Source organism: Ananas comosus, linkage group 2 (genome assembly GCF_001540865.1).
Source record: "Ananas comosus cultivar F153 linkage group 2, ASM154086v1, whole genome shotgun sequence".
In the NCBI taxonomy this organism is placed as follows: Eukaryota; Viridiplantae; Streptophyta; class Magnoliopsida; order Poales; family Bromeliaceae; genus Ananas; species Ananas comosus.
The window spans coordinates 12306363-12327703 of NC_033622.1; the positions used below are offsets into that span (position 1 = coordinate 12306363).

The following is a 21341-nucleotide window of genomic DNA, read 5'->3' on the forward strand; positions in this document are numbered from 1 at the left end:
CGTGAGTGGTAGTGGTGATGCGAGCGTATTAATAGCTTGAGCGGGGAGGAGAGTGGAGTGCGGGTACAGGGCGGGCGCGAACCGATCCGAGCCGTGCGGAATCGGATCGAATGTTGAACCCTTCGCGAATTTGGGCCGCGCCTAGTCGGGTCGAGTCCATTTGCTGATTCGGATGTGATTTGAGTTTGGATCCATATAAATAGGGCGCGGAAAAAAGTTTAGAATAGGTGAAAGTATATTTTAATTTTTCTATTTAACTAGCACTGGTTTATACCATGCTGTATGCCAACTATAAAACTGTTTTTGATAATAAAATAATATTTAGAATGATAAATATTTTTATTCTTAAATTTAGAGCATTTTCTAGAATAAAGAAGAATAAAATAAATTTATATAAAATTCTTTTATTCGAAAAAAAAAATTTATGTTTGAAAATTTTCTTAAAAATAGTAGAGAATAGTAGAAAAGGCGGATTAAGTTTTTCTACAATTTTAATATTGCTCTTGTATATGCCTCTTTTATATGTAATATTTAACAAAATAAACAACATTTTTTACAAAATATAATATATGATATTTTGATGAAAGAAAGTCATATTTAATATTTTAATATTCATATTATTTATAAAATATTTTAAGAATCAATTACAAAATATTTTACCTTAGGTATAGTTAATTAAAAATATTATATAAAATAATATAAAATATCGCAATAATTTTTAACTGGAGACGTTTTTTTTTTTGGGAAAACTTCAAAAAAACCCCCTGTGGTTTCGTAGTTTCTTACTTTGCCCCCCTGTGGTTTAAAATGTTTCAATTTGCCCCCTGTGGTTTGGTTTTTATTTTTTCAAGTAGTTTTTTCGTTAATATTTTATTAAATTATATAAAAAAAACTTTAGATACTCATCTAGATTTATCAAATATTCACTTTAGTATTCTTTAATTTTAACTTTATCACTGATTTAAGAAAAAAAAATAATGAAATTGATAAGAAAAAGAGAAAAAAGAAACCACAGGGAGGCAAATTGATACATTTTAAACTACAGGGGGGCAAAGTGAGAAACTACGAAACCACAGGGGGGGTTTTGAGTGTAGACTAGAATAAGTGGGCTCGGAAAAGGAGGCGACTTTTTTATTCATTGCCCTTCTGAAGGATACAGCTATTACAGGGTTGGAGAGGAATAGTTGTTAATAATTTATTTTAAAATAATCTATTTTGATCAAAATTAAATATTTCTTCCAATTTTTATTGTGGTAGAATTGCAGGAATAAAATATGTTTTATCCTAATTATAACTTGTTACAAAACAAGGTCTAATAGTTTGCTTGGTTCATTGATTTTAAATTTTAAAATTAAAAATATAATTTATTGATTTTAATAATTATTTTGTAGAAATAAAATTTCAATTTCTTTTCTATTTTAGAGTGAAAATGGCTGAATCTATTTATGATCATTTCAATTTGGATTCGTCTATTATAAAGCAAACCACTCAAAACACTCTCACGAACAACTCTCCCTTATCTCTATTCATAAATTTTTTTTGGCCAATTTGCATAAAAAATCCACTTATTTTGGACTTTTGCAAAACTGGGCCACCTTTTTCGTTTTTGCAGATTCGGTTCGCTTTTTTAGCAAACTGACCAAAATACCCTTATTACTTTTTCTCTTTCCTCTTTCTCTCTCTTCTTTGTTTCTCTCGTTCTTTTTTTTTTCTCGCCGGCAGAGCAGAGGCGGAAACGGTCCGTCTCGCCTCTCACCCTCATGCTTTCGCCCTCGCCNAATTAGACTTATAAAACTATATAAAAATATTAAAAAATATATAATTTATTATAAAAATAATTTTATATCCGCAGCATCGCGCGGGTAATTCACTAGTATATATATAATAAAAGGGAGGTCCACCGTGGACCTCCTCTTATGCGGCCCACGAGGTCGAAGTGGCCTCGTGGACCGCGCGCTTCTGCTGACCCCTCCGCTCCCAACGCCGCACCAATTCCCATTCTTGTTTTCATTTTCCGCGGACGGCACGCGGAAAACGAAAACGCGAATTTTTTCACAAAATCTGTAAAACAACTTTTCCAAAACAAAATTTACGAACAACCAAACGCGGAAGAAAAAATTTTCAACCGAAAATTATTTTTCGGAGGGATTTTGCAGGGACCACTAAACTCTTCTCTCAAATTTATTTCTCATTTCTGTTCCACCATTGACCACTAAACTTTTGGTATTTTTTTTCGGCGTATATGTTAAATGAGAGGAGTAATATTTAATATACTCTTTAAAAACTTCAAAACTATTTAATGTAATTCTATTGGACCAAAATATCTTTATTAGTTTTTAAAATTTCTTTCAGATATACTTCTAATTGCGTGAGTTTAATAATAGAATTTAAGGTTTAGAAGGGTATTATTGAAAATAGAGGAATAAATTTATTTTTTTTGAATAGCAATGAGATATATGAGCCAAAATCCTTAATAAAAAATTATATATTTTTTACGGGCTTTTCTTGTATTTAGCCTCCTCAAAACCTTTTTTTTTTTACAAATAGTCTTGACATATTTATATTTGAATAAATAATCCTCTTCTTGCTACGTAAGCGTCTATGTGACGTTTTTAAATTGAACTAAGTAGTGTTTAAATACGGTGATTGAATCACTGTTTTTCTTTTTGTATATTTTATTGATCCTAAGTTAAAAAGAGACTAAAATGTGAATATTAACATGGCACTCACGTTGCAAAGAGACAGATATATATATGCACATATAAATTTGTTAATATTATTTATAATTTTTTGGTTTGAGAGGACTAAATATAAAAAAAAGTACTTTTTTTAGTAGGTAAATTCTTCTTATTTTTTTTTAAGAGAAAGATAGCATGCTATCTGTTTCGTTTATTTCATTTAGAAATAAACTTAGTTGGAAATATGAATCAACTAGTATTCAAGTTTGAGTTTCGAATACCAACCACCAAGCCCTTTAGTATGTAAATTCTATAAACTACAGGATGCATCCAAGAGCAAGCTCCACTACATGGGCTATTGCTACTTCCAAACAACATTTTTTAATGAATCTTTTAGCTTCCACCTAAAACAGTAAATTTATCAACACTCATGTGGAGATTGAAAGAGAAACATTAACAGTTCAGCAATATATTTGAAAAATAAAAATTATACAGTACGGAAAATAGTATAATAATAACTAGACCTATATAAACATAAAAAAAACTGACATTCTATAAAACAACATGTTTAGAAGAAATATGCTATTTGTACACTTCACGAACAGAATGTAAATTTTACACTTAGGACTTATTTGACAATTATTGAAAAATAAAATACGGTTTTATTTTATATTGTACTTAATATTTTGAAAAGATTTATACTCTGTAAAAAAAAATTATTCTATTTTTTATTGTTTGCATTGCCTCTTAAAAAAAAACTCTGTTTTAATTTTTATATAAAATATAAAATAAATTAAGAAAAAATGTAATAATCAAAACAAACATTTTTTCATTTTTAAATCAAAGTATAAAAAAACAATTCATTAATAAATTGTATAAAATTAAGAAATTTTTTCTAAACATAACTAAAAACAACTTCCTTTACTCCTCTAGCCCTATCTTCACTGCCACCTCAGCTCACAACCCCCTCCTCTTACTCTTACTCCTCCTTCTGTTATGTCCGTTAAGGAATTGTACTATCTTTAGAAACGTTTTCGTAGACCGCAAGAGGATGGTAGTCAAGATAAGGAGGATGGTGATTTTGTGGGAGACTATTTTTTTGTCTAAAAATTATCTTTCTAAACTTTTTTTTTTCTGTTGAGATTTTTACTGTCTCACCGATATTGCTAAATTTATATTTTTAATGAATGAAACGGATAGCGTGCAATTTTTTTTCTTAAACAAAACAAGAGTGGCGTTGTCATCATCGTCAGAAAGAGTAAAGGAAGGAGGAGGAGAAGAAAGAAGCGGAAGGAAGTGCAGAGAGCAAAGGGACAGGGACGAAAGGGAGCGAAAGAATGAAGTAGGGATGCAGTGTGAAGAATGAAATATATTTTTTTTAAAAAAGTTTAACCAGTTTTTTCACTCGAAAATTACTGTTCAACTAAAAAGAAATAGTCTATTATTTTATATTACAAGTTTGCCTGACAAGCCTCATCCTTTCAATAGTTTAAATTTTTAAATTTTAATATAAAATAGTAATAAAATTAGTTAAAGGACATTAATCTTTTAAATGAATCAAATGTAAAATTTATATTCTGTTCATAGATGCGCAACTAGTGCTGCTATTTTTAGAAATCAAAATGTTTTCGGTCTTACGTGCTTCGTCAAATGTTCGACCCGTAAACCTCTCGACATTGTGCGTTTTGACGATTAAGGCAAGTGTGGTCCCATTCCCAACATCCCGCGTGCGTGCGCTCTCGTGTTCTCACCATTTTTCGTAAAAAAAATATTTTTCCTATCAATAAGTTATAATAAAGGCTATAAAGCATCTTACAAATTGTAAAATTTAATAATTAAATTTTAATCTTAAAATTCCAAATTTTATTTTCTTATTAAATTAAATATTAAATACTACTTAATTTATATTTATATTTTATTTTTTAAGCTCTCGTCCGCGCCCAAAACTCGGGGAGTCCGTTCCAATCAATACGACTACGAACTGATAATAATAATAATAATAATAATTAAAATTAATAATTGGTAATAAATAAATGGGGCATCTTTATCCCCACCCTATCACAAAGTCGAAGTCACATCATGGTTTCAACAGCAAATTTTGCACCCTCTTACTCTAACTCCACCCAGTTAAATATACCCAAAAGGAGACCTTCGAATCCCACGACGCCACGAACACAATGTCTACACATGCCGAGACTTTCTTTTTCGTGAGCACGCACTCTTATCCTTTCGCTTTGCTCACCTCACCCACCCGCTTTTCCGTGTGATTTACTCTTTTTTTTTTTTTTCTTTTTTGGTAAACTTTAAATATCGCATATGTAATTTTATACTTTCTCACTGTAATATTTTATAATTTAAAGTGTATCAAGTTAGTGTCCTGTGATTTTATTTTTATCCTTTCGTCAGCTTTTTCGTTAATATTTTGTCAAATTATATACAAAAAACTTCAGATATCTCACCTAAGTTTATCGAATATTCACTTTAGTACCATTTAGTTTTAACTTTGTCACTAATTTAACGAAAAAAATTAGTGAAATCGATAATAAAAAGATGAAAAGAAAACCATAGGACACTAAAGTGAAAAAATGTGAAACTACACAAGTGGTATTTTAAGTTTTTTCTTATTTTTTTGGGGCTCAGATGAAGTAATTTTTGGACACAAATATTCATATTTATCATTAGGAGTCCGGCTGGGATACTATCGATAGCACCATGCATTTGGTGCTATCAAGTTTTTTACCGTTAGATTTAATTCTTTGACTATTTTCACCCGTTAGATTATACTATTAAACCAACAACTCACTCAACCCTAGAGGGCCCACATCATCTTAACCGTACATTTTTTAATCCAAAGACCGAAAACCTAATAGCACCAAATGCTTGGTGCTATTGATAGTATTCCGGCCTAAGTCTTATCATTACTCATTAGACTTATCCTAACTTTATTTTTATTAAAATTTAAATAACAAAATAATAATTTATTTATCATATTTTTGATTTTTATATTGTTTATTTTTTTATCAAATAAATAATAAAATCAAAAAAATTGCAGCTCAACTGCTAAATAAATAAATAGTGAAAGAAGAAAGATAATAAGAGTCTATTTTAATCTGAATTTCATTTTTGATGAAACAAACAGAATTTTAACTTCATAAAAAATTAAAAAAAAAATTGTATGCAGACCTCAACTGTAGCTCGTGTTCAAATAATGTCCTCAACTTTAATTTTATTTTCAAACTGTTTTGGTTATTTAATTATAAAGGTTGTTAAAATTCATAATTGTATAAGTTGTCATTATTTCAATTATATTTGCTAAAATATAATTTAAGTTTAGTAATATTTTATATTTCTGACTAAATTCAAGTTAAAGGAGTCCCAATTAAAAATTGAGGCAATCATATTTTGACCTAAAGTTGTCGGTGTACTTTTAACAAAACATTACTTATACATTTCTAGAAGGAGGTGTACGATTTACACTTCTCAATCCAAAAATTGTATAAATTTTAAAAATTTTAGGTTTTCATTAAAAAAAAATGGATAAGATTAAAGTCATTTTTAGCCCTCCAATAAAGAAGATGTAAGATTTATACTTCTCTTTAAGTGTATCTATAGTATTACTCGTCTGTTTATATTTAACTCAAATAAAAAAATAAAATTATATAATAATCCCTGATCTATTTGCTATTTTAAAAAAGGTCACGGACTTTATTCTGAATGGACACCTGTCCGTTTTTATTGTTTTGGATTCAAGTTGTTTTAATTAATTTTAGAAATTTTGCCAAACGAATTTATCAAAAGAAAATGAAATTTAAGGCCTCTTTTAAAGAATCTGCAGTTAAAGAAAATCTATATTCTATAGCATATATGTGAATTAAAATCTTTTCAACTTGTATAAAAGCGCAAGAATTCCAAAGTATTTCTAGCATATTTTTAGCTAATAATATTTAAATAATTTATAAATACTAACTGTTATTATCATTTAATTTAACAACTTTTTAACCGTATTAACAAAAATAAATTTGAATAAAAAAATTAAAAGTTAAGGCCATGTTCGATGTTGTCGTCATTTTTTTCACTTTTTTCAAAATAACTTATATATAATATTCAAGTTGTTTATTTGGCAACAAATAATTAAAATTTAAAATATTTATATTTATTTTTATAATATTTTAAAATATTTATTATTTATTATTTAATTGGGATGTGTAATGTGTTGTAAGCTGATCGATAATAATATTACTAAGAAAAAATAAATTCTCCAGTCACACTTTAAATTATTTATATAATAAAGATTTAAAAAATAAAAAGACTGACCGTTCTTAAAGCAAGTGGCAAAGAGCTTGGTGGTTGGTACCCAAGACCCACGTTCGAATCCTTGTTAATTTATATTTCCAGCTAAGTTTATTTTTAAATGAAATAAACGAAGCGGTTAGCATGTTATCTATTTCTCTCAAAAAAAAAAAAAATAATGATAGTGACATACGGGATGAGACCGAAAAGTAAGGTAACACAGAGGGACCTGTTTCGAAACAGTTTATCGTTGAGGGGGGTATCAGTACATTTCTACCTAACAAAAAGCCACTAGCGGTGGGAGCCTAAAAATCCGACCGTCGCAGTAATTTGTCGGGACTCGGAACCAACGGCGGAGATCGTACCATATAGCAAGCTGTGATTGGTTAGCAGGTCACATCTCGAGAGCTCGCGCTCTCTAAGGCCGCCACGTTTCACCCCACCCGAGTCCAACACCCACCCTATATATATTCTATATTGTTTTTGGGGCGCTTAAATACCCCCGAAGCACCTCCCCACAAACGCCGCTGTGAGACGACACCTGTCCCTTCCCCCTCTCTCTCTCTCTCTCCAACGCCGAGATCCGCACCAGAATTCGGAGCGGAGCAGAGCGAAAAAAGCAAAAAAAAAAAAGAAGAAAAAACTGCTCCCATCTACTACGCACCAAAACAGGTCACCCTCTTTTCTCTCTCTCTCTCCCCCTCTGTTGTAATTAATCGACAGCAAAATTACCGAATTATTACTATTTCTCAACGAATTAAAGCTGAGCATGTGTTGATTAAGCTTGATGATTAGGGGTAAAGTAATAGAAGGATTTAATTAGTTCTATTTTTAGTAAGAAAAGTTTGTCCTGGATTTTAGCTAAGCTGCTCGGGTAAGCGTGCTATTTGTTGCAAATTAAGGATAACTGCTTAAACTGTATGGTATGTGTGGGGGGTTGTTTTGTTTCCTGCTCGTTTGTGGGAGTACGGCCGGGGAGGAGGATGAGATTAATCAGGGGTTTCTGGGGCTGAATTCGTGTTAGNGCGTGCTGTTTTTTTTCTTAAAAAAATAAAAGTGGCATTGTTCGAAGAAAGGAGCGGAAGGAAGCGCAGCAAAGGGAAAGAGACGAAAGGGAGCGGAAGAATGAGGTAGGGATGCGGCGCGAAGAATGAAATATTTTTTTTTAAAAAAAGTTTAACCAGTTTTTTCACTCGAAAATTACTGTTCAACTAAAAAGAAATGGTCTATTATTTTATATTACAACTTTGTCTAACAAGCTTCATCCTTTCAATAGTTTAAATTTTTAAATTTCAATATAAAATAGTAATAAAATTAGTTAAAGGAATTTATATTCTGTTTATAGATGCGCAACTAGTGCTGCTATTTTTAGAAATCAAAATGTTTCCGTTCTTACGTGCTTCGTCAAATGTACGACCCGTAAACCTCTCGACATTGTGCGTTTTGACGATTAAGGCAAGTGTGGTCCCATTCCCAACATCCCGCGTGCATGCGCTCTCGTGTTCTCACCATTTTTCGTAAAAAAAATATTTTTCCTATCAATAAGTTATAATAAAGCATCTTACAAATTGTAAAATTTAATAATTAAATTTTAATCTTAAAATTCCAAATTTTATTTTCTTATTAAATTAAATATTAAATACTATTTAATTTATATTTATATTTTATTTTTTAAGCTATCGTCCGCGCCCAAAACTCGGGGAGTCCGTTCCAATCAATACGACTACGAACTGATAATAATAATAATAATAATAATTAAAATTAATAATTGGTAATAAATAAATGGGGCATCTTTATCCCCACCCTATCACAAAGTCGAAGTCACATCATTGTTTCAATAGCAAATTTTGCACCCTCTTACTCTAACTCCACCCAGTTAAAATGTACCCAAAAGGAGACCTTCGAATCCCACGACGCCACGACCACAATGTCTACACATGCCGAGACTTTCTTTTTCGTGAGCACGCACTCTTATCCTTTCGCTTTGCTCACCTCACCCACCCGCTTTTCCGTGTGATTTACTTTTTTTTTTTTTTCTTTTTTGGTAAACTTTAAATATCGTACATGTAATTTTACACTTTTTTACTGTAATATTTTATAATTTAAAATGTATCGAGTTAGTGTCCTGTAATTTTATTTTTATTTTTTCGTCAGCTTTTTTCGTTAATATTTTGTTAAATTATATACAAAAAACTTCAGATATCTTACCTAAGTTTATCGAATATTCACTTTAGTACCATTTAGTTTTAACTTTATCACTAATTTAACGAAAAAATTTAGTAAAATCGATAATAAAAAGATGAAAAGAAAACCATAGGACACTAAAGTGAAAAAAATGTGAAACTACACAAGTGGTATTTTAAGTTTTTTCTTGTTTTTTTGGGCTCAGATGAAGTAATTTTTGGGCATAAATATTTATATTTATCATTAGGAGTCCGGCTGGGATACTATCGATAGCACCATGCATTTGGTGCTATCAAGTTTTTCACCGTTAGATTTAATTCTTTGACTATTTTCACCCGTTAGATTATACTATTAAACCAACAACTCACTCAACCCTAGAGGGCCCACATCATCTTAACCGTACATATTTTAATCCAAGAACCGAAAACCTAATAGCACCAAATGCTTGGTGCTATTGATAGTATTCCGGCCTAAGTCTTATCATTACTCATTAGACTTGTCCTAACTTTATTTTTATTAAAATTTAAATAACAAAATAATAATTTATTTATCATATTTTTTATTTTTATATTGTTTATTTTTTTATCAAATAAATAATAAAATCAAAAAATTTGCAGCTCAACAGCTAAATAAATAAATAGTGAAAGAAGAAAGATAATAAGAGTCTATTTTAATCTGAATTTCATTTTTGATGAAAACAAACAGAATTTTAACTTCATAAAAAAATTTTTAAAAAAAAAATTGTATGCAGACCTCAACTGTAGCTCGTGTTCAAATAATGTCCTCAACTTTAATTTTATTTTCAAACTGTTTTGGTTATTTAATTATAAAGGTTGTTAAAATTCATAATTGTATAAGTTGTCATTATTTCAATTATATTTGCTAAAATATAATTTAAGTTTAGTAATATTTTATATTTCTGACTAAATTCAAGTTAAAGGAGTCCCAATTAAAAATTGAGGCAACCATATTTTGACCTAAAGTTGTCGGTGTACTTTTAAGAAAATATTACTTATACATTTCTAGAAGGATGTGTACGATTTACACTTCTCAATCCAAAAATTGTATAAATTTTAAAAATTTTAGGTTTTCATAAAAAAAATTTGATAAGATTAAAGTCATTTTTAGCCCTCCAATAAAGAAGATGTAAAATTTATACTTCTCTTTGAGTGTATCTATAGTATTGCTCGTCTATTTATATTTAACTCAAATAAAAAAATAAAATTATATAATAATCCCTGATCTATTTGCTATTTTAAAAAAGGTCACGGACTTTATTCTGAATGGACACCTGTCCGTTTTTATTGTTTTGGATTCAAGTTGTTTTAATTAATTTTAGAAATTTTGCCAAACGAATTTATCAAAAGAAAATGAAATTTAAGGCCTCTTTTAAAGAATCTGCAGTTAAAGAAAATCTATATTCTATAGCATATATGTGAATTAAAATCTTTTCAACTTGTATAAAAGCGCAAGAATTCCAAAGTATTTCTAGCATATTTTTAGCTAATAATATTTAAATAATTTATAAATACTAACTGTTATTATCATTTAATTTAACAACTTTTTAACCGTATTAACAAAAATAAATTTGAATAAAAAAATTAAAAGTTAAGGCCATGTTCGATGTTGTCGTCATTTTTTTCACTTTTTTCAAAATAACTTATATATAATATTCAAGTTGTTTATTTGGCAACAAATAATTAAAATTTAAAAATATTTATATTTATTTTTATAATATTTTAAAATATTTATTATTTATTATTTAATTGGGATGTGTAATGTGTTGTAAGCTGATCGATAATAATATTACTAAGAAAAAATAAATTCTCCGGTCACACTTTAAATTATTTATTTATATAATAAAGATTTAAAACAAAAAAGAATGATAGTGACATACGGGATGAGACCGAAAAGTAAGGTAACACAGAGGGACCTGTTTCGAAACAGTTTATCGTTGAGGGGGGTATCAGTACATTTCTACCTAACAAAAAGCCACTAGCGGTGGGAGCCTAAAAATCCGACCGTCGCAGTAATTTGTCGGGACTCGGAACCAACGGCGGAGATCGTACCATATAGCAAGCTGTGATTGGTTAGCAGGTCACATCTCGAGAGCTCGCGCTCTCTAACGCCGCCACGTTTCACCCCACCCGAGTCCAACACCCACCCTATATATATTCTATATTGTTTTTGGGGCGCTTAAATACCCCCGAAGCACCTCCCCACAAACGCCGCTGTGAGACGACACCTGTCCCTTCCCCCTCTCTCTCTCTCTCTCTCTCTCTCTCTCTCTCCAACGCCGAGATCCGCACCAGAATTCGGAGCGGAGAAGAGCGAAAAAAGGAAAAAAAAGGGAAAAACTGCTCCCATCTACTACGCACCAAAACAGGTCACCCTCTTTTCTCTCTCTCTCTCTCTCTCTCTCTCTCCCCCCCTCTGTTGTAATTAATCGACAGCAAAATTACCGAATTATTACTATTTCTCAACGAATTAAAGCTGAGCATGTGTTGATTAAGCTTGATGATTAGGGGTAAAGTAATAGAATGATTTAATTAGTTCTACTTTTAGTAAGAAAAGTTTGTCCTGGATTTTAGCTAAGCTGCTCGGGTAAGCGTGCTATTTGTTGCAAATTAAGGATAACTGCTTAAACTGTATGGTATGTGTGGGGCTGTTTTGTTTCCTGCTCGTTTGTGGGAGTACGGCCGGGGAGGAGGATGAGATTAATTAGGGGTTTCTGGGGCTGAATTCGTGTTAGATTCGTAGTAGTCGTGTGAGTTAATTTATGGTGTTTTTTTTTTTTTTTTTTTTTTGGTAGGGAGCGATGATGCATCCCCAGCAGCTGGGATCGGACGGCGATGATGGTCGGCCACCGGCGACGCCGCTCCCGCTGGCGCGGCAGGGGTCGGTGTACTCGCTCACGTTCGACGAGTTCCAGAGCACGCTCGGCGGGATCGGGAAGGACTTCGGGTCCATGAACATGGACGAGCTGCTCAAGAACATCTGGACCGCCGAGGAGAGCCAGGCCATGGCCTCCGCCCTCGGCGGAGGGGCCGCAGCCGCCGCGGCCGCCGCGGCCGCCGCCGCCGCCGCCGCCGGAACCATCGGATCCGCCGGAGCTGCCGGTGGCGGCGTCGCTGGCGGCGGGGGTGGGCTCCAGCGGCAGGGGTCGCTGACGCTGCCGCGGACCCTGAGCCAGAAGACGGTCGACGAGGTTTGGCGCGACCTCATACGGGAGGGCGCGCCGGGGCCGGTCGCGGGCGGGGGCGGAGGCGGAGGCGGAGGCGCAGGAGCGCCAGATATCCAACACCAGCGGCAGCCGACGCTCGGGGAGATGACTCTGGAGGAGTTCTTGGTTAGAGCTGGCGTGGTCAGAGAAGACATGACACAGCCGAGGACGCTCGGCGGGGGCAGTAACAATACCAGCAGCAATCCTCCCAATAGTTTGTTCACCAGCAATAATACTCCCAGCAGTTTGTTCTACGGGAGTCTGCAGAGTTCGAATGACACTGGGGGACTTGCTCTTGGGTTCGCTCAGACCCCCCGGAGTAATGGGCATTTAGTCACCCATGGAATTACTAACAATTCGGCAGCCAATCTTCCACTAACTTCGCCTGGCGCACGATCGTATGGGGCTTCAGTGCCTCTGGGGAGTAACACTGATTTGGGCCACGTGCCGGGTATGCGAGGAGGAGGGATGATGGGGATCGGGGATTCGGTTATGAACAATGGGTTGATGCCAGGAGTGGTTGGATTGGGTGGCGGCGGGGTCACGCTGGCGGCGGCGGGTTCACCAGCTAGTCAGATTGGTTCGGATGGGATAGGGAAGGGGAATGGGGATCTGTCTTCACTGTCTCCAGTGCCATATGTGTTTAACGGAGGGCTGAGGGGGAGGAAGTGCGGTGGAGCCGTGGAGAAGGTGATGGAGAGGAGGCAAAGGAGGATGATCAAGAACAGGGAGTCGGCTGCAAGATCTCGCGCTCGTAAGCAGGTGATCTTCTTGTTAGCTCTCTTTCGGTTTTGCTCTTTAGCAGGTGCTGTACATAGTTATTTCATTACTTCGCCAAGATAATGGAATTGATGCAATGGTTTGCAAGTAGAGTAGTTGATTAAACCCCACCATTTATTGGTTTTGTCTTGGAACAGGCTTATACAATGGAATTGGAAGCTGAAGTAGCAAAACTGAAAGAGCAGAATCAAGAACTACAGAAAAAACAGGTACTTTCGAATGAAAATTCATACTTCATATCTCTTTTTTACGTCAATTTGGCTGGTTGAGTATTTCTCAATTGGAAACACGAGAATTTGGATGTTCCCTAACAATGTTCCGGAACATGCAGGCTGAAATGGAGATGCAGAAAAACCAGGTAACTACTCTTTCTTGCTGGAACAAGCCAATTAATGCTTCTTGTTTTGTGAATATGCTGCATCTCTACCATCCTGAAGCAAGTAACGTTTTCTTGCGAGGACATACTGCATTTCGCTCAATATGTGATACTGATAATTTTTGAAATCTGTATCAGGTCATTGTTATATTTCTTAGGAAATGCTCTAAGGAAGTTCTAGTAGATTTCGTGATTAATACTTGTTTTCTGTCGTATGAGAACTGATGATTTTGTTGTGTAGCCATCACCATCTTGTTGTTCTATAAGGACTTAGCCTCTGTTAGAGACGCTGTGGTCTATTGTTAGGCAGTCACTTTCTTAGTTATTGGCACTCGAACATAGGAAAACTGAAATGTAGCTCAAGAGGGGCATAATTTGTGCCATGCATTGTGGTAGGCTTCTTGCTTCCGAGCAAAAGAGAAGTGCAATTCCCATTTAGATGATAGAATGTTGCGAAAAATGCAGGAAAAATAAGTGGAGTACAAAATTCAAGGCAGAATTTTAGGAAAAGAGAGGGAAAGAGAACAGTGAATCCTTTTGTTTTATCTAATTTTCCTTTGTAATGTAGGCTGTTTCTGTGAACAAATTTACGGCCATTAAACTGTCTGACTTATTCCTAACAAGTTTTCCTTCTCACTCCCCCCATTTTTGCTACTTTAAGGATTGCAGATAAGTCTGTTAACACATGCGACAGCGCTAGATGAGAGAGGTAAAGTAAGAAAACAATGTGCTTCTGAAGTTCAGAGGAAGTCTAAGTCCATACAACTCTTGTTAGTTTATAATTCCTAAATGTAAAAGGTATTGTAAATATTTTAGACTGGAGTCCAAATGGAGGATTTTCATGCAATTCAAGGTAGTTTTTGCTCATTCTTTGATTTGATGATCCTCAATTATAATAATGGTTTCTGTCCTGCTAATTGTCTAGAACACTAAATTGTTGTAAAAGCTCAAACAAATTTCATTCTTCCCTGTAGTTTCTAGAATCATGCAGTTTCAAACGCAACTTTATTCTGGTTTGAACTTTATGCAACTAAGCCAACTGGTATTCTGGTTCAAAGGGAACCAGCTAATATTTTTCACACCTCAACTCTGCATAGGAGTTTAAAATTTGTCAATTCAGATAGAGTTTCTGCTGGGGTAATGCAGTCTGTGTCCCAATAACATACTTTACTAGTGAAATATATTAGATTATATATAGAAGTTCACATGGCTGTTGCCACTCAAAAGTTTGAATGAATGTTTACTTAACAAACATGTACCTTTAGACTAGTGAAGCTTGTGACTGACACTGGTCCATCTTCAGTGCTGGTCATTTAAGCCATAAGAAGAATTCCTTGGTAGCTTGTTAATTTGACAATGAGTAACTCTTTTATATGTATTTCAGTTGTCCAAATTTAAAATGTCGTAGTTTACCTTTGGTTTAAAATTTCATAGTTTACCTTTGTTCAAATGTAGGAACAGTAGCATAATGATGCTAATAATATGGTTTGGTATCTTTTTAAAGTATGCACCTTATTATGTGGAGAACACCCTTCTCCATATGAGTTAATAAGAACAATGTCTGCTCGCTTTGAATATCTGGTTCCTTCTTTTTCTTGGATTGGAACTGTATATTTTTTATTTTATTATTAACCCTTTGTCTTCTGAAATAATTTAATGTGATAAAGTAATGCTTGGAATGTTTATAGAAGTACAAAACATAAAAAAATATCTCATTTACGTATACCATTCAACTTCCAAACTTCTTTATGATTAATTTCTCTTATTCGTTTTTCATAGAGGTGTGCTAGTTTCTTCTTCTTCTTCTTCTTCTTTTTTGGGTCTTTAAATGTGTCAAAAAGAAAACTGAAATAGTCCAATATTTTGATGGGGACATCATTTGTCCATAACCAAAACTCGAGAGCAGTGTTGGTGACCCAAGCGTAGATGCATGAGGAAAAGTATAGGAGGTTTCTCCTAATATGGTTCGAGAGAAGTTATACAAATGAAATAAAGCAATATTTGTTCAGGCTTGTTCCAATAATAATAAAAAGATTATTACGACCTATCCTCTTTTTCTCATCTTTACAAATTGCCAACTGAATTACTTAGGAATTATCTCAGATAGGGGTTCGCCAGACTCTAGTTGGATTAATTTCGTAAAAAGAAAAATCAAATGTCTTTTGAAATAATTTTGGGAGAGTTCAAAACAAGCAATGCAATCTCTTAAACAATTCAAACAATTTAATCATAAATTTCCAAATTTGAGATAACAGTCCGTTTTTTATTTTTACCTTAGGTTAAAATTATCATCTTCGAATGCTTCCTTAGACTTCAACCCTTTTAGCTGGGGCAATATGATCACTCCCTCTTCATGGTTCTAAAAATTATCCTTTGAACTCTCTTTCAGGCATCTTGGCATGCTACTACCAGTTTGCCGCTCCTCTTCCTTCAAGAAGCCAAGTCAGCCTAATTCTTTCACAGCTCTGTGTAAGGCTAGCTAGCTAAGATCCATAGGAAACAGACAGAAGAGAGACTCAGAAGGCCTTTAGGTTCAAGCACAAGAATTAAGAAGAGAACAGAACTTCTCTAAAGAGCTCTTGATTACAATTCTTGGTGGTCTTAAGGAGCAAATGTGCTCCACTCCTCACAAAGGTGCAAGCAATGCATAAGGATCAGTAGGATTCTACGATTTGTCCCTAATATGTCTGTTGCTAACTTTCTAGTGTTCCCTAGAACTCTTTGCCTATCGTATTCTTGTGTCTGAGGAATTTTGAAACTTCTAGAGTGAAAGTTTGGCTTAACGAAAAATATCTAGTCCTCCAGTAAAATTGTGCAGGTGCGTAGAAATCTCCAAAATACTGTACTTTAGAGAACTCTCCATTCTTCTGGCACAGCCTTGAGGGTTATGTCCTTTCAGGTTAAAAGTGCGCAGCCTATGCTGGGAAAATTCTGGCAACACGTATCTTTCTGTTGCATTTATTTGTGTTTTAGTTCAGCAAGTGGGACCTCAATTTTCAGATTAATTACAGTCCATATGGCAGTAGGTTAGTCAATTTAGTTATTATGAGATGTGAGATCTTGTTAAAGCCCTGTCATCTGAATTCTTGAATAACTGTTTATGGGATGTCATCTTTCACTATATATCGGACATAGAAAATAGGAGCTGCATAACAAAGACTCTGTAATCTTAGATGATGTTACCGTGCATAATGTAATCATATTGCTTGTCTATTGCCCAATTTGAACAAGTTGGCTGTGGCAATGTGGTTACTCAGGGTCCTTCTGTAGTCCCTGAATTATGTGGTTGTATATTGCTAAATCAGGAGTTCAGGCTATAAGACAAAGATTCAGGGTGCGCCTCGTAGGTCTGCTTGTAGACGATATCACGTGGATGCGTCCATAAGTTCGCATTGTTCATTTTTTTTCATTAGCTGAATAAATACTAAGGAAGAAAATTAGTTGTTATGCAATAGGAGAAAATAATATTTGGGAGTAGATTGTATATTTGCACACATATGCTTTATTAAATAGATCTGTTCTCTTTGTCAGCTATGATACTGGTAGTTACCAAATTGCACAACCTAGTTGCGCATGTTAATCAGTGTATTGAATATACCTCCTCTCTCTTGGGATGATCTCAGAATTGAATTTGTATTTTCTTGCATTAGGATGTTTCCAAGCTTGTTTCCTTGTTAATGCTCATTACATCTTCCAAAATGGTCTTGTTATTGATACCATTGTGGTGCCTTCAGGCCCTGGAAATGATGAATCAGCAGCACGGAGCGAAGAGACGGTGCCTGAGGAGGACGCAGACAGGTCCGTGGTAACATTTGCGGCGTGCACAGTGAGGAATTTAACATGATATAGCATATTTTACTATGAACTGCAGTTGTATATATTGTAGGGAATCTGTGTCCTCTGTTGTAATTTAATAATCAGCAGGGTCATCTTTGTAGAGTGAGAGTATCCTGTCCATGTGTACCAATGGTGTGCTCGTCCCTTTGATAATCCTTGTTTGATCCTTGACAGTGTATTTTGCACTGTTTTCACTGCTTTGAAGTTCTGTGCATGCACATCTCAAGAATGATGCCTCTCTCAATCCGTCCACGGTCCTTTATCTTTGAATTCTTCTTTTAGGTCCATTTAGATTCTCATTAGCATGCAGGCTGTTTGTTTTAAGTTTTAACTACATGCCGTGACTGGTGACTTACTCAAAAGTCTAGGAACTGTGCCTTTTCCAGGCCATTAGTTATCTGTTTTTAGAGGTCTTTTGGTTGCTCTATAAAACATATATAGCTGTCCGAGTTTCGCCTCGATTGGTGGTTTTAGTTGTCCGTATGTGTATTATTTTTGCTGTTTGGAGTTATTTAGCTGAAGATCATGTTGTATATTTAGAGTGGCGGGTTAAAATTTCTGCATGTATAATAGTGTTTTGTGATGGTGGTGCTGCTGCTACCACTCTGTTTCTTGCCCTAGCGAACTTGTTCCTGACTGTATGATTTCCTATGAGAAAGATATTTAGTTTTTTTTTTTATCTGCCGAATGTGTTATGTAAATAATCTATAAATGTTTGGATTAGAACAAAATTTCTTCGTAACTATTTTCTTGATATATTTCTCATTTATTTTCTTCACTAAAAGATGGAAGTATACTGCTAGTGGAGGGATTTCAAGTGGGAGGTGTCTTTTTTTTTATTGTTTTAATTTTTATAATTTTTTTTAAAAAGTTTGATGCGGTAAGAAAGGTTCTGCTCTGGGGTTGTTTACGCGTAGTTGTGGTGCTATCCATGTGATAGGAGATGAGTTACAATACCAGAAAATGATGATAATAATTTCTAAGGTTGGTCAAAATCATCATGTTACCCCAGAATAATATAACATTCATTAGTCAATTTAGCCCCGGAGTAATATAATTTATATATAAATATATATATACTCGTCGTTACAATTTCTTTGCATATCATTTTTTTTTTTTTTTAAAAAAAGGAAAAACCACACCTCACACATGGAACCATGGAGGTGGCATTTTTGTAGTTATCCCCAACTATGGCCCTAAACTTCCCCACCTTCTCCTCTCTCCTATTAATATCTCCTCTCTCTCTCTCTCTCTCTTCTAATAATCCTTTTTATTTTACTATCCGTTGTGAATCCATAGAGGAGAGAGAGAGAGAGAGAGAGAGAGAGAGAGAGAGGCTCTAACACCACCACCTAAAAAGAGTTAGTAAAAGAGTTAAAAAGAGTCATTCTCCTCTAGAGGGAATTAAATCAAACACCTCGTCGGCAGAACCTAACCCTAACCCTAGCCCTCATGGCGAGACCCTCCTCCTTCTTCTCCCTCCTCCTCCTCCTCCTCTTCCTCACCATTCTCGCCTCCTCCGCCTACGCCCATGGCGACCTCCCGCTGAGCTGGATCCCGGCGGTGTGGAAAATTACGACACGAATGCAGCCAACAAGAACAAAAGTGAAAGCCCATTTAGATTACTCGTCGTTTCTTGGAGTATATGAAGGCTCATCTCAAATCTTGCAATAATAGGTGTGGTTGGGAACAGCTCTTGAGCTCAGTTAAAATCCTGTTTTAGTAAGCGGGTGTTAAGAGAGTGAAAAGGGAATCAATGACCCTTGAAATTCAAGTTATGAAATTGGAATGATGAAAGACTGGAACGAGGAGTTGCTTTCCTTCCCGACAGCTGAGCCTGCTGCTGCTGCTGCTGCCTGCACATGAGCAAATTGCTTTGCAGCAGGCACCATCCCTATTTCGAGATCCAGGGACAGCCGGTTCACCATGGTTGCTGTTATACGGATGTAAATGGATCTGGGTTGGCGGAGCTCTTGCCCCGATCCGCTCCTAATGGAGAGCAGTAAACGGAAGAAAATAAATGGATTTGGGATAGTAAATTTTTTAATGATCCGAGGTAGATTTGCGATAGGAAACAGATTAAAAATTGATACACCTCACATCCGCTGGAAATTTGATCCATCAAGTCCTACCTGAGTCCATTCCTAATAAGTATATATCAAATACATGAATCCCGATTTTTAAAAATTAATTGCACATTGGTCCCAACCTTTCCACTATTTTTTACTTTGATCCCTTTTTTTTTGCAATTAAAATTTTAAATCTTTTGATTTTATCGCGATAAAATGGCACTGTTAAAAGAGGTTTTAGAATTAACGATATTTTCATGCCATTGCATGTTTACTTTTTTTTCGCATGTCAATTTTAGTCTCTAGATTTTGCATATTTTTCACTTTAGTTGTCAAAAATAAAAATTCAAAATTTTGAATTTAAATTCGGAATTAATCTTAAAATTAAAATTTTCAACTAATTAGTAATTAGAATTTTGAATTACAATTTGAATTCAAATTTTAAATTGAATCCAAATTTTAATTTTAAATTTAACTTTTTTACATTTTGATTTCAAACTTAAAATTTTTTATTTTGATTTTGATATTTGAATTTGCATTCAAAATTTTAATTTTAATTTAAAATCCAAATATGTAATTGAAATTTTAATTTTAATTTAAATATGTAATTGAAATTTTAATTTAAATTTAGACAAATGAGGACAACTAGCTTTGAGCTATCAAGTTGATTTATTATTTTTTAATCATCTTAGATGCTTTGCTATATAAGAGCAGATACAAGATAGTGGGCCATTAACGAGCTGCATCTAATGCATATTTTCTTCTACTTTTAACAAAAATTATGAAAAGACCTTTATCAATGTAATTGTATTTTGTATATTAGGGTATTCACATATTCAAATATAAATTAAGATTCGTAAAACTGTGACTATTGACTCATGATACTTGATTGATAATGTGAATAATTTTTTTTATTTTTTTCAAAATTAACAAATTACTGTCTTGAAATGAGAGATTCAACTTTTAGATTTTTTTTTTTGAATATTTTTTTGATATTAGTTTTNTAGTCTTATATTTTTGTGCTTCTGATGATTACCTACTTATTTCTTTACTAATTTAAAATTTATGAATCAAATATTTTATTAATTATATCTGTGATGATAAAAGTTAACAGGGGTATCAAAATAATTATATCAGCGACGACAATGGAGACGTTACTGTCAAGAATATCAAAAATAGTACTTTCACTCAAATTAATTTTTTAATATTTTTTATTTGTAAATTCTATCTTGATGATAGAAAAATATTATTCATCTTTTTTAATATTGTAATGAGTTTTTGTTTTATTTTTAACCTATTTATTCATTTTACTTATTAGGTTTAAATATTTTTAGAAAAAAAATATATACTTTAATTATTCAATATTGAGATAAATAATATTTAAAAATATTAGTGCATATAATTAATGATAGCTACAGATGATTAGTGAGTTTGTATTCTTCAATAATTATGTATTATAAATCATCCTTTTAATATAAATTATTATAAGATAAAACTTTGTATTAATTACATGCCGCAATGACTAACTATAATAATGTCTACTAGCCGCAGCGCGTGTGTTCCTTAATTAGTTTATACTATAGGATAATTTTTATTCTTTCTTAGAATATTATTTTAGTTCTAAAAGGTTACTTCTTTCTAGAATAAATGTGATTTAAAAGATAATAACTTTTATGGTACTTTTATTATTGTTTGAATTTTATTTTAATTAAAATAATAAAAAAACTTAATTTTATTTAGTTTATATTTGAGTTGAAAATAGAAAAAATTGATTAGGCGTGATGGATTTGGGACGCCAACAGAAGGCACATTTTCAGCTAAGTTTATTTCTAAATAAAATAAACGAAGCGAATAGCATGCGCGCGTGCTCTCTCTCTCTCTCTCTCTCTCTCTCTCTCTCTCTC

The 21341-nt window shown here is 33.7% G+C and overlaps 1 protein-coding gene across 1 annotated transcript; it reads left to right on the top strand.

Annotated features, from left to right (window-relative positions):
- On the top strand, positions 7479–18046 carry LOC109704435 (bZIP transcription factor TRAB1-like; the record flags this gene model as incomplete). Its single annotated transcript, XM_020225171.1, is given in 6 exon segments — positions 7479–7641; positions 11955–13137; positions 13293–13364; positions 13487–13513; positions 15921–16165; positions 17266–18046. Coding segments are annotated over 4 exon segments (1329 nt in total).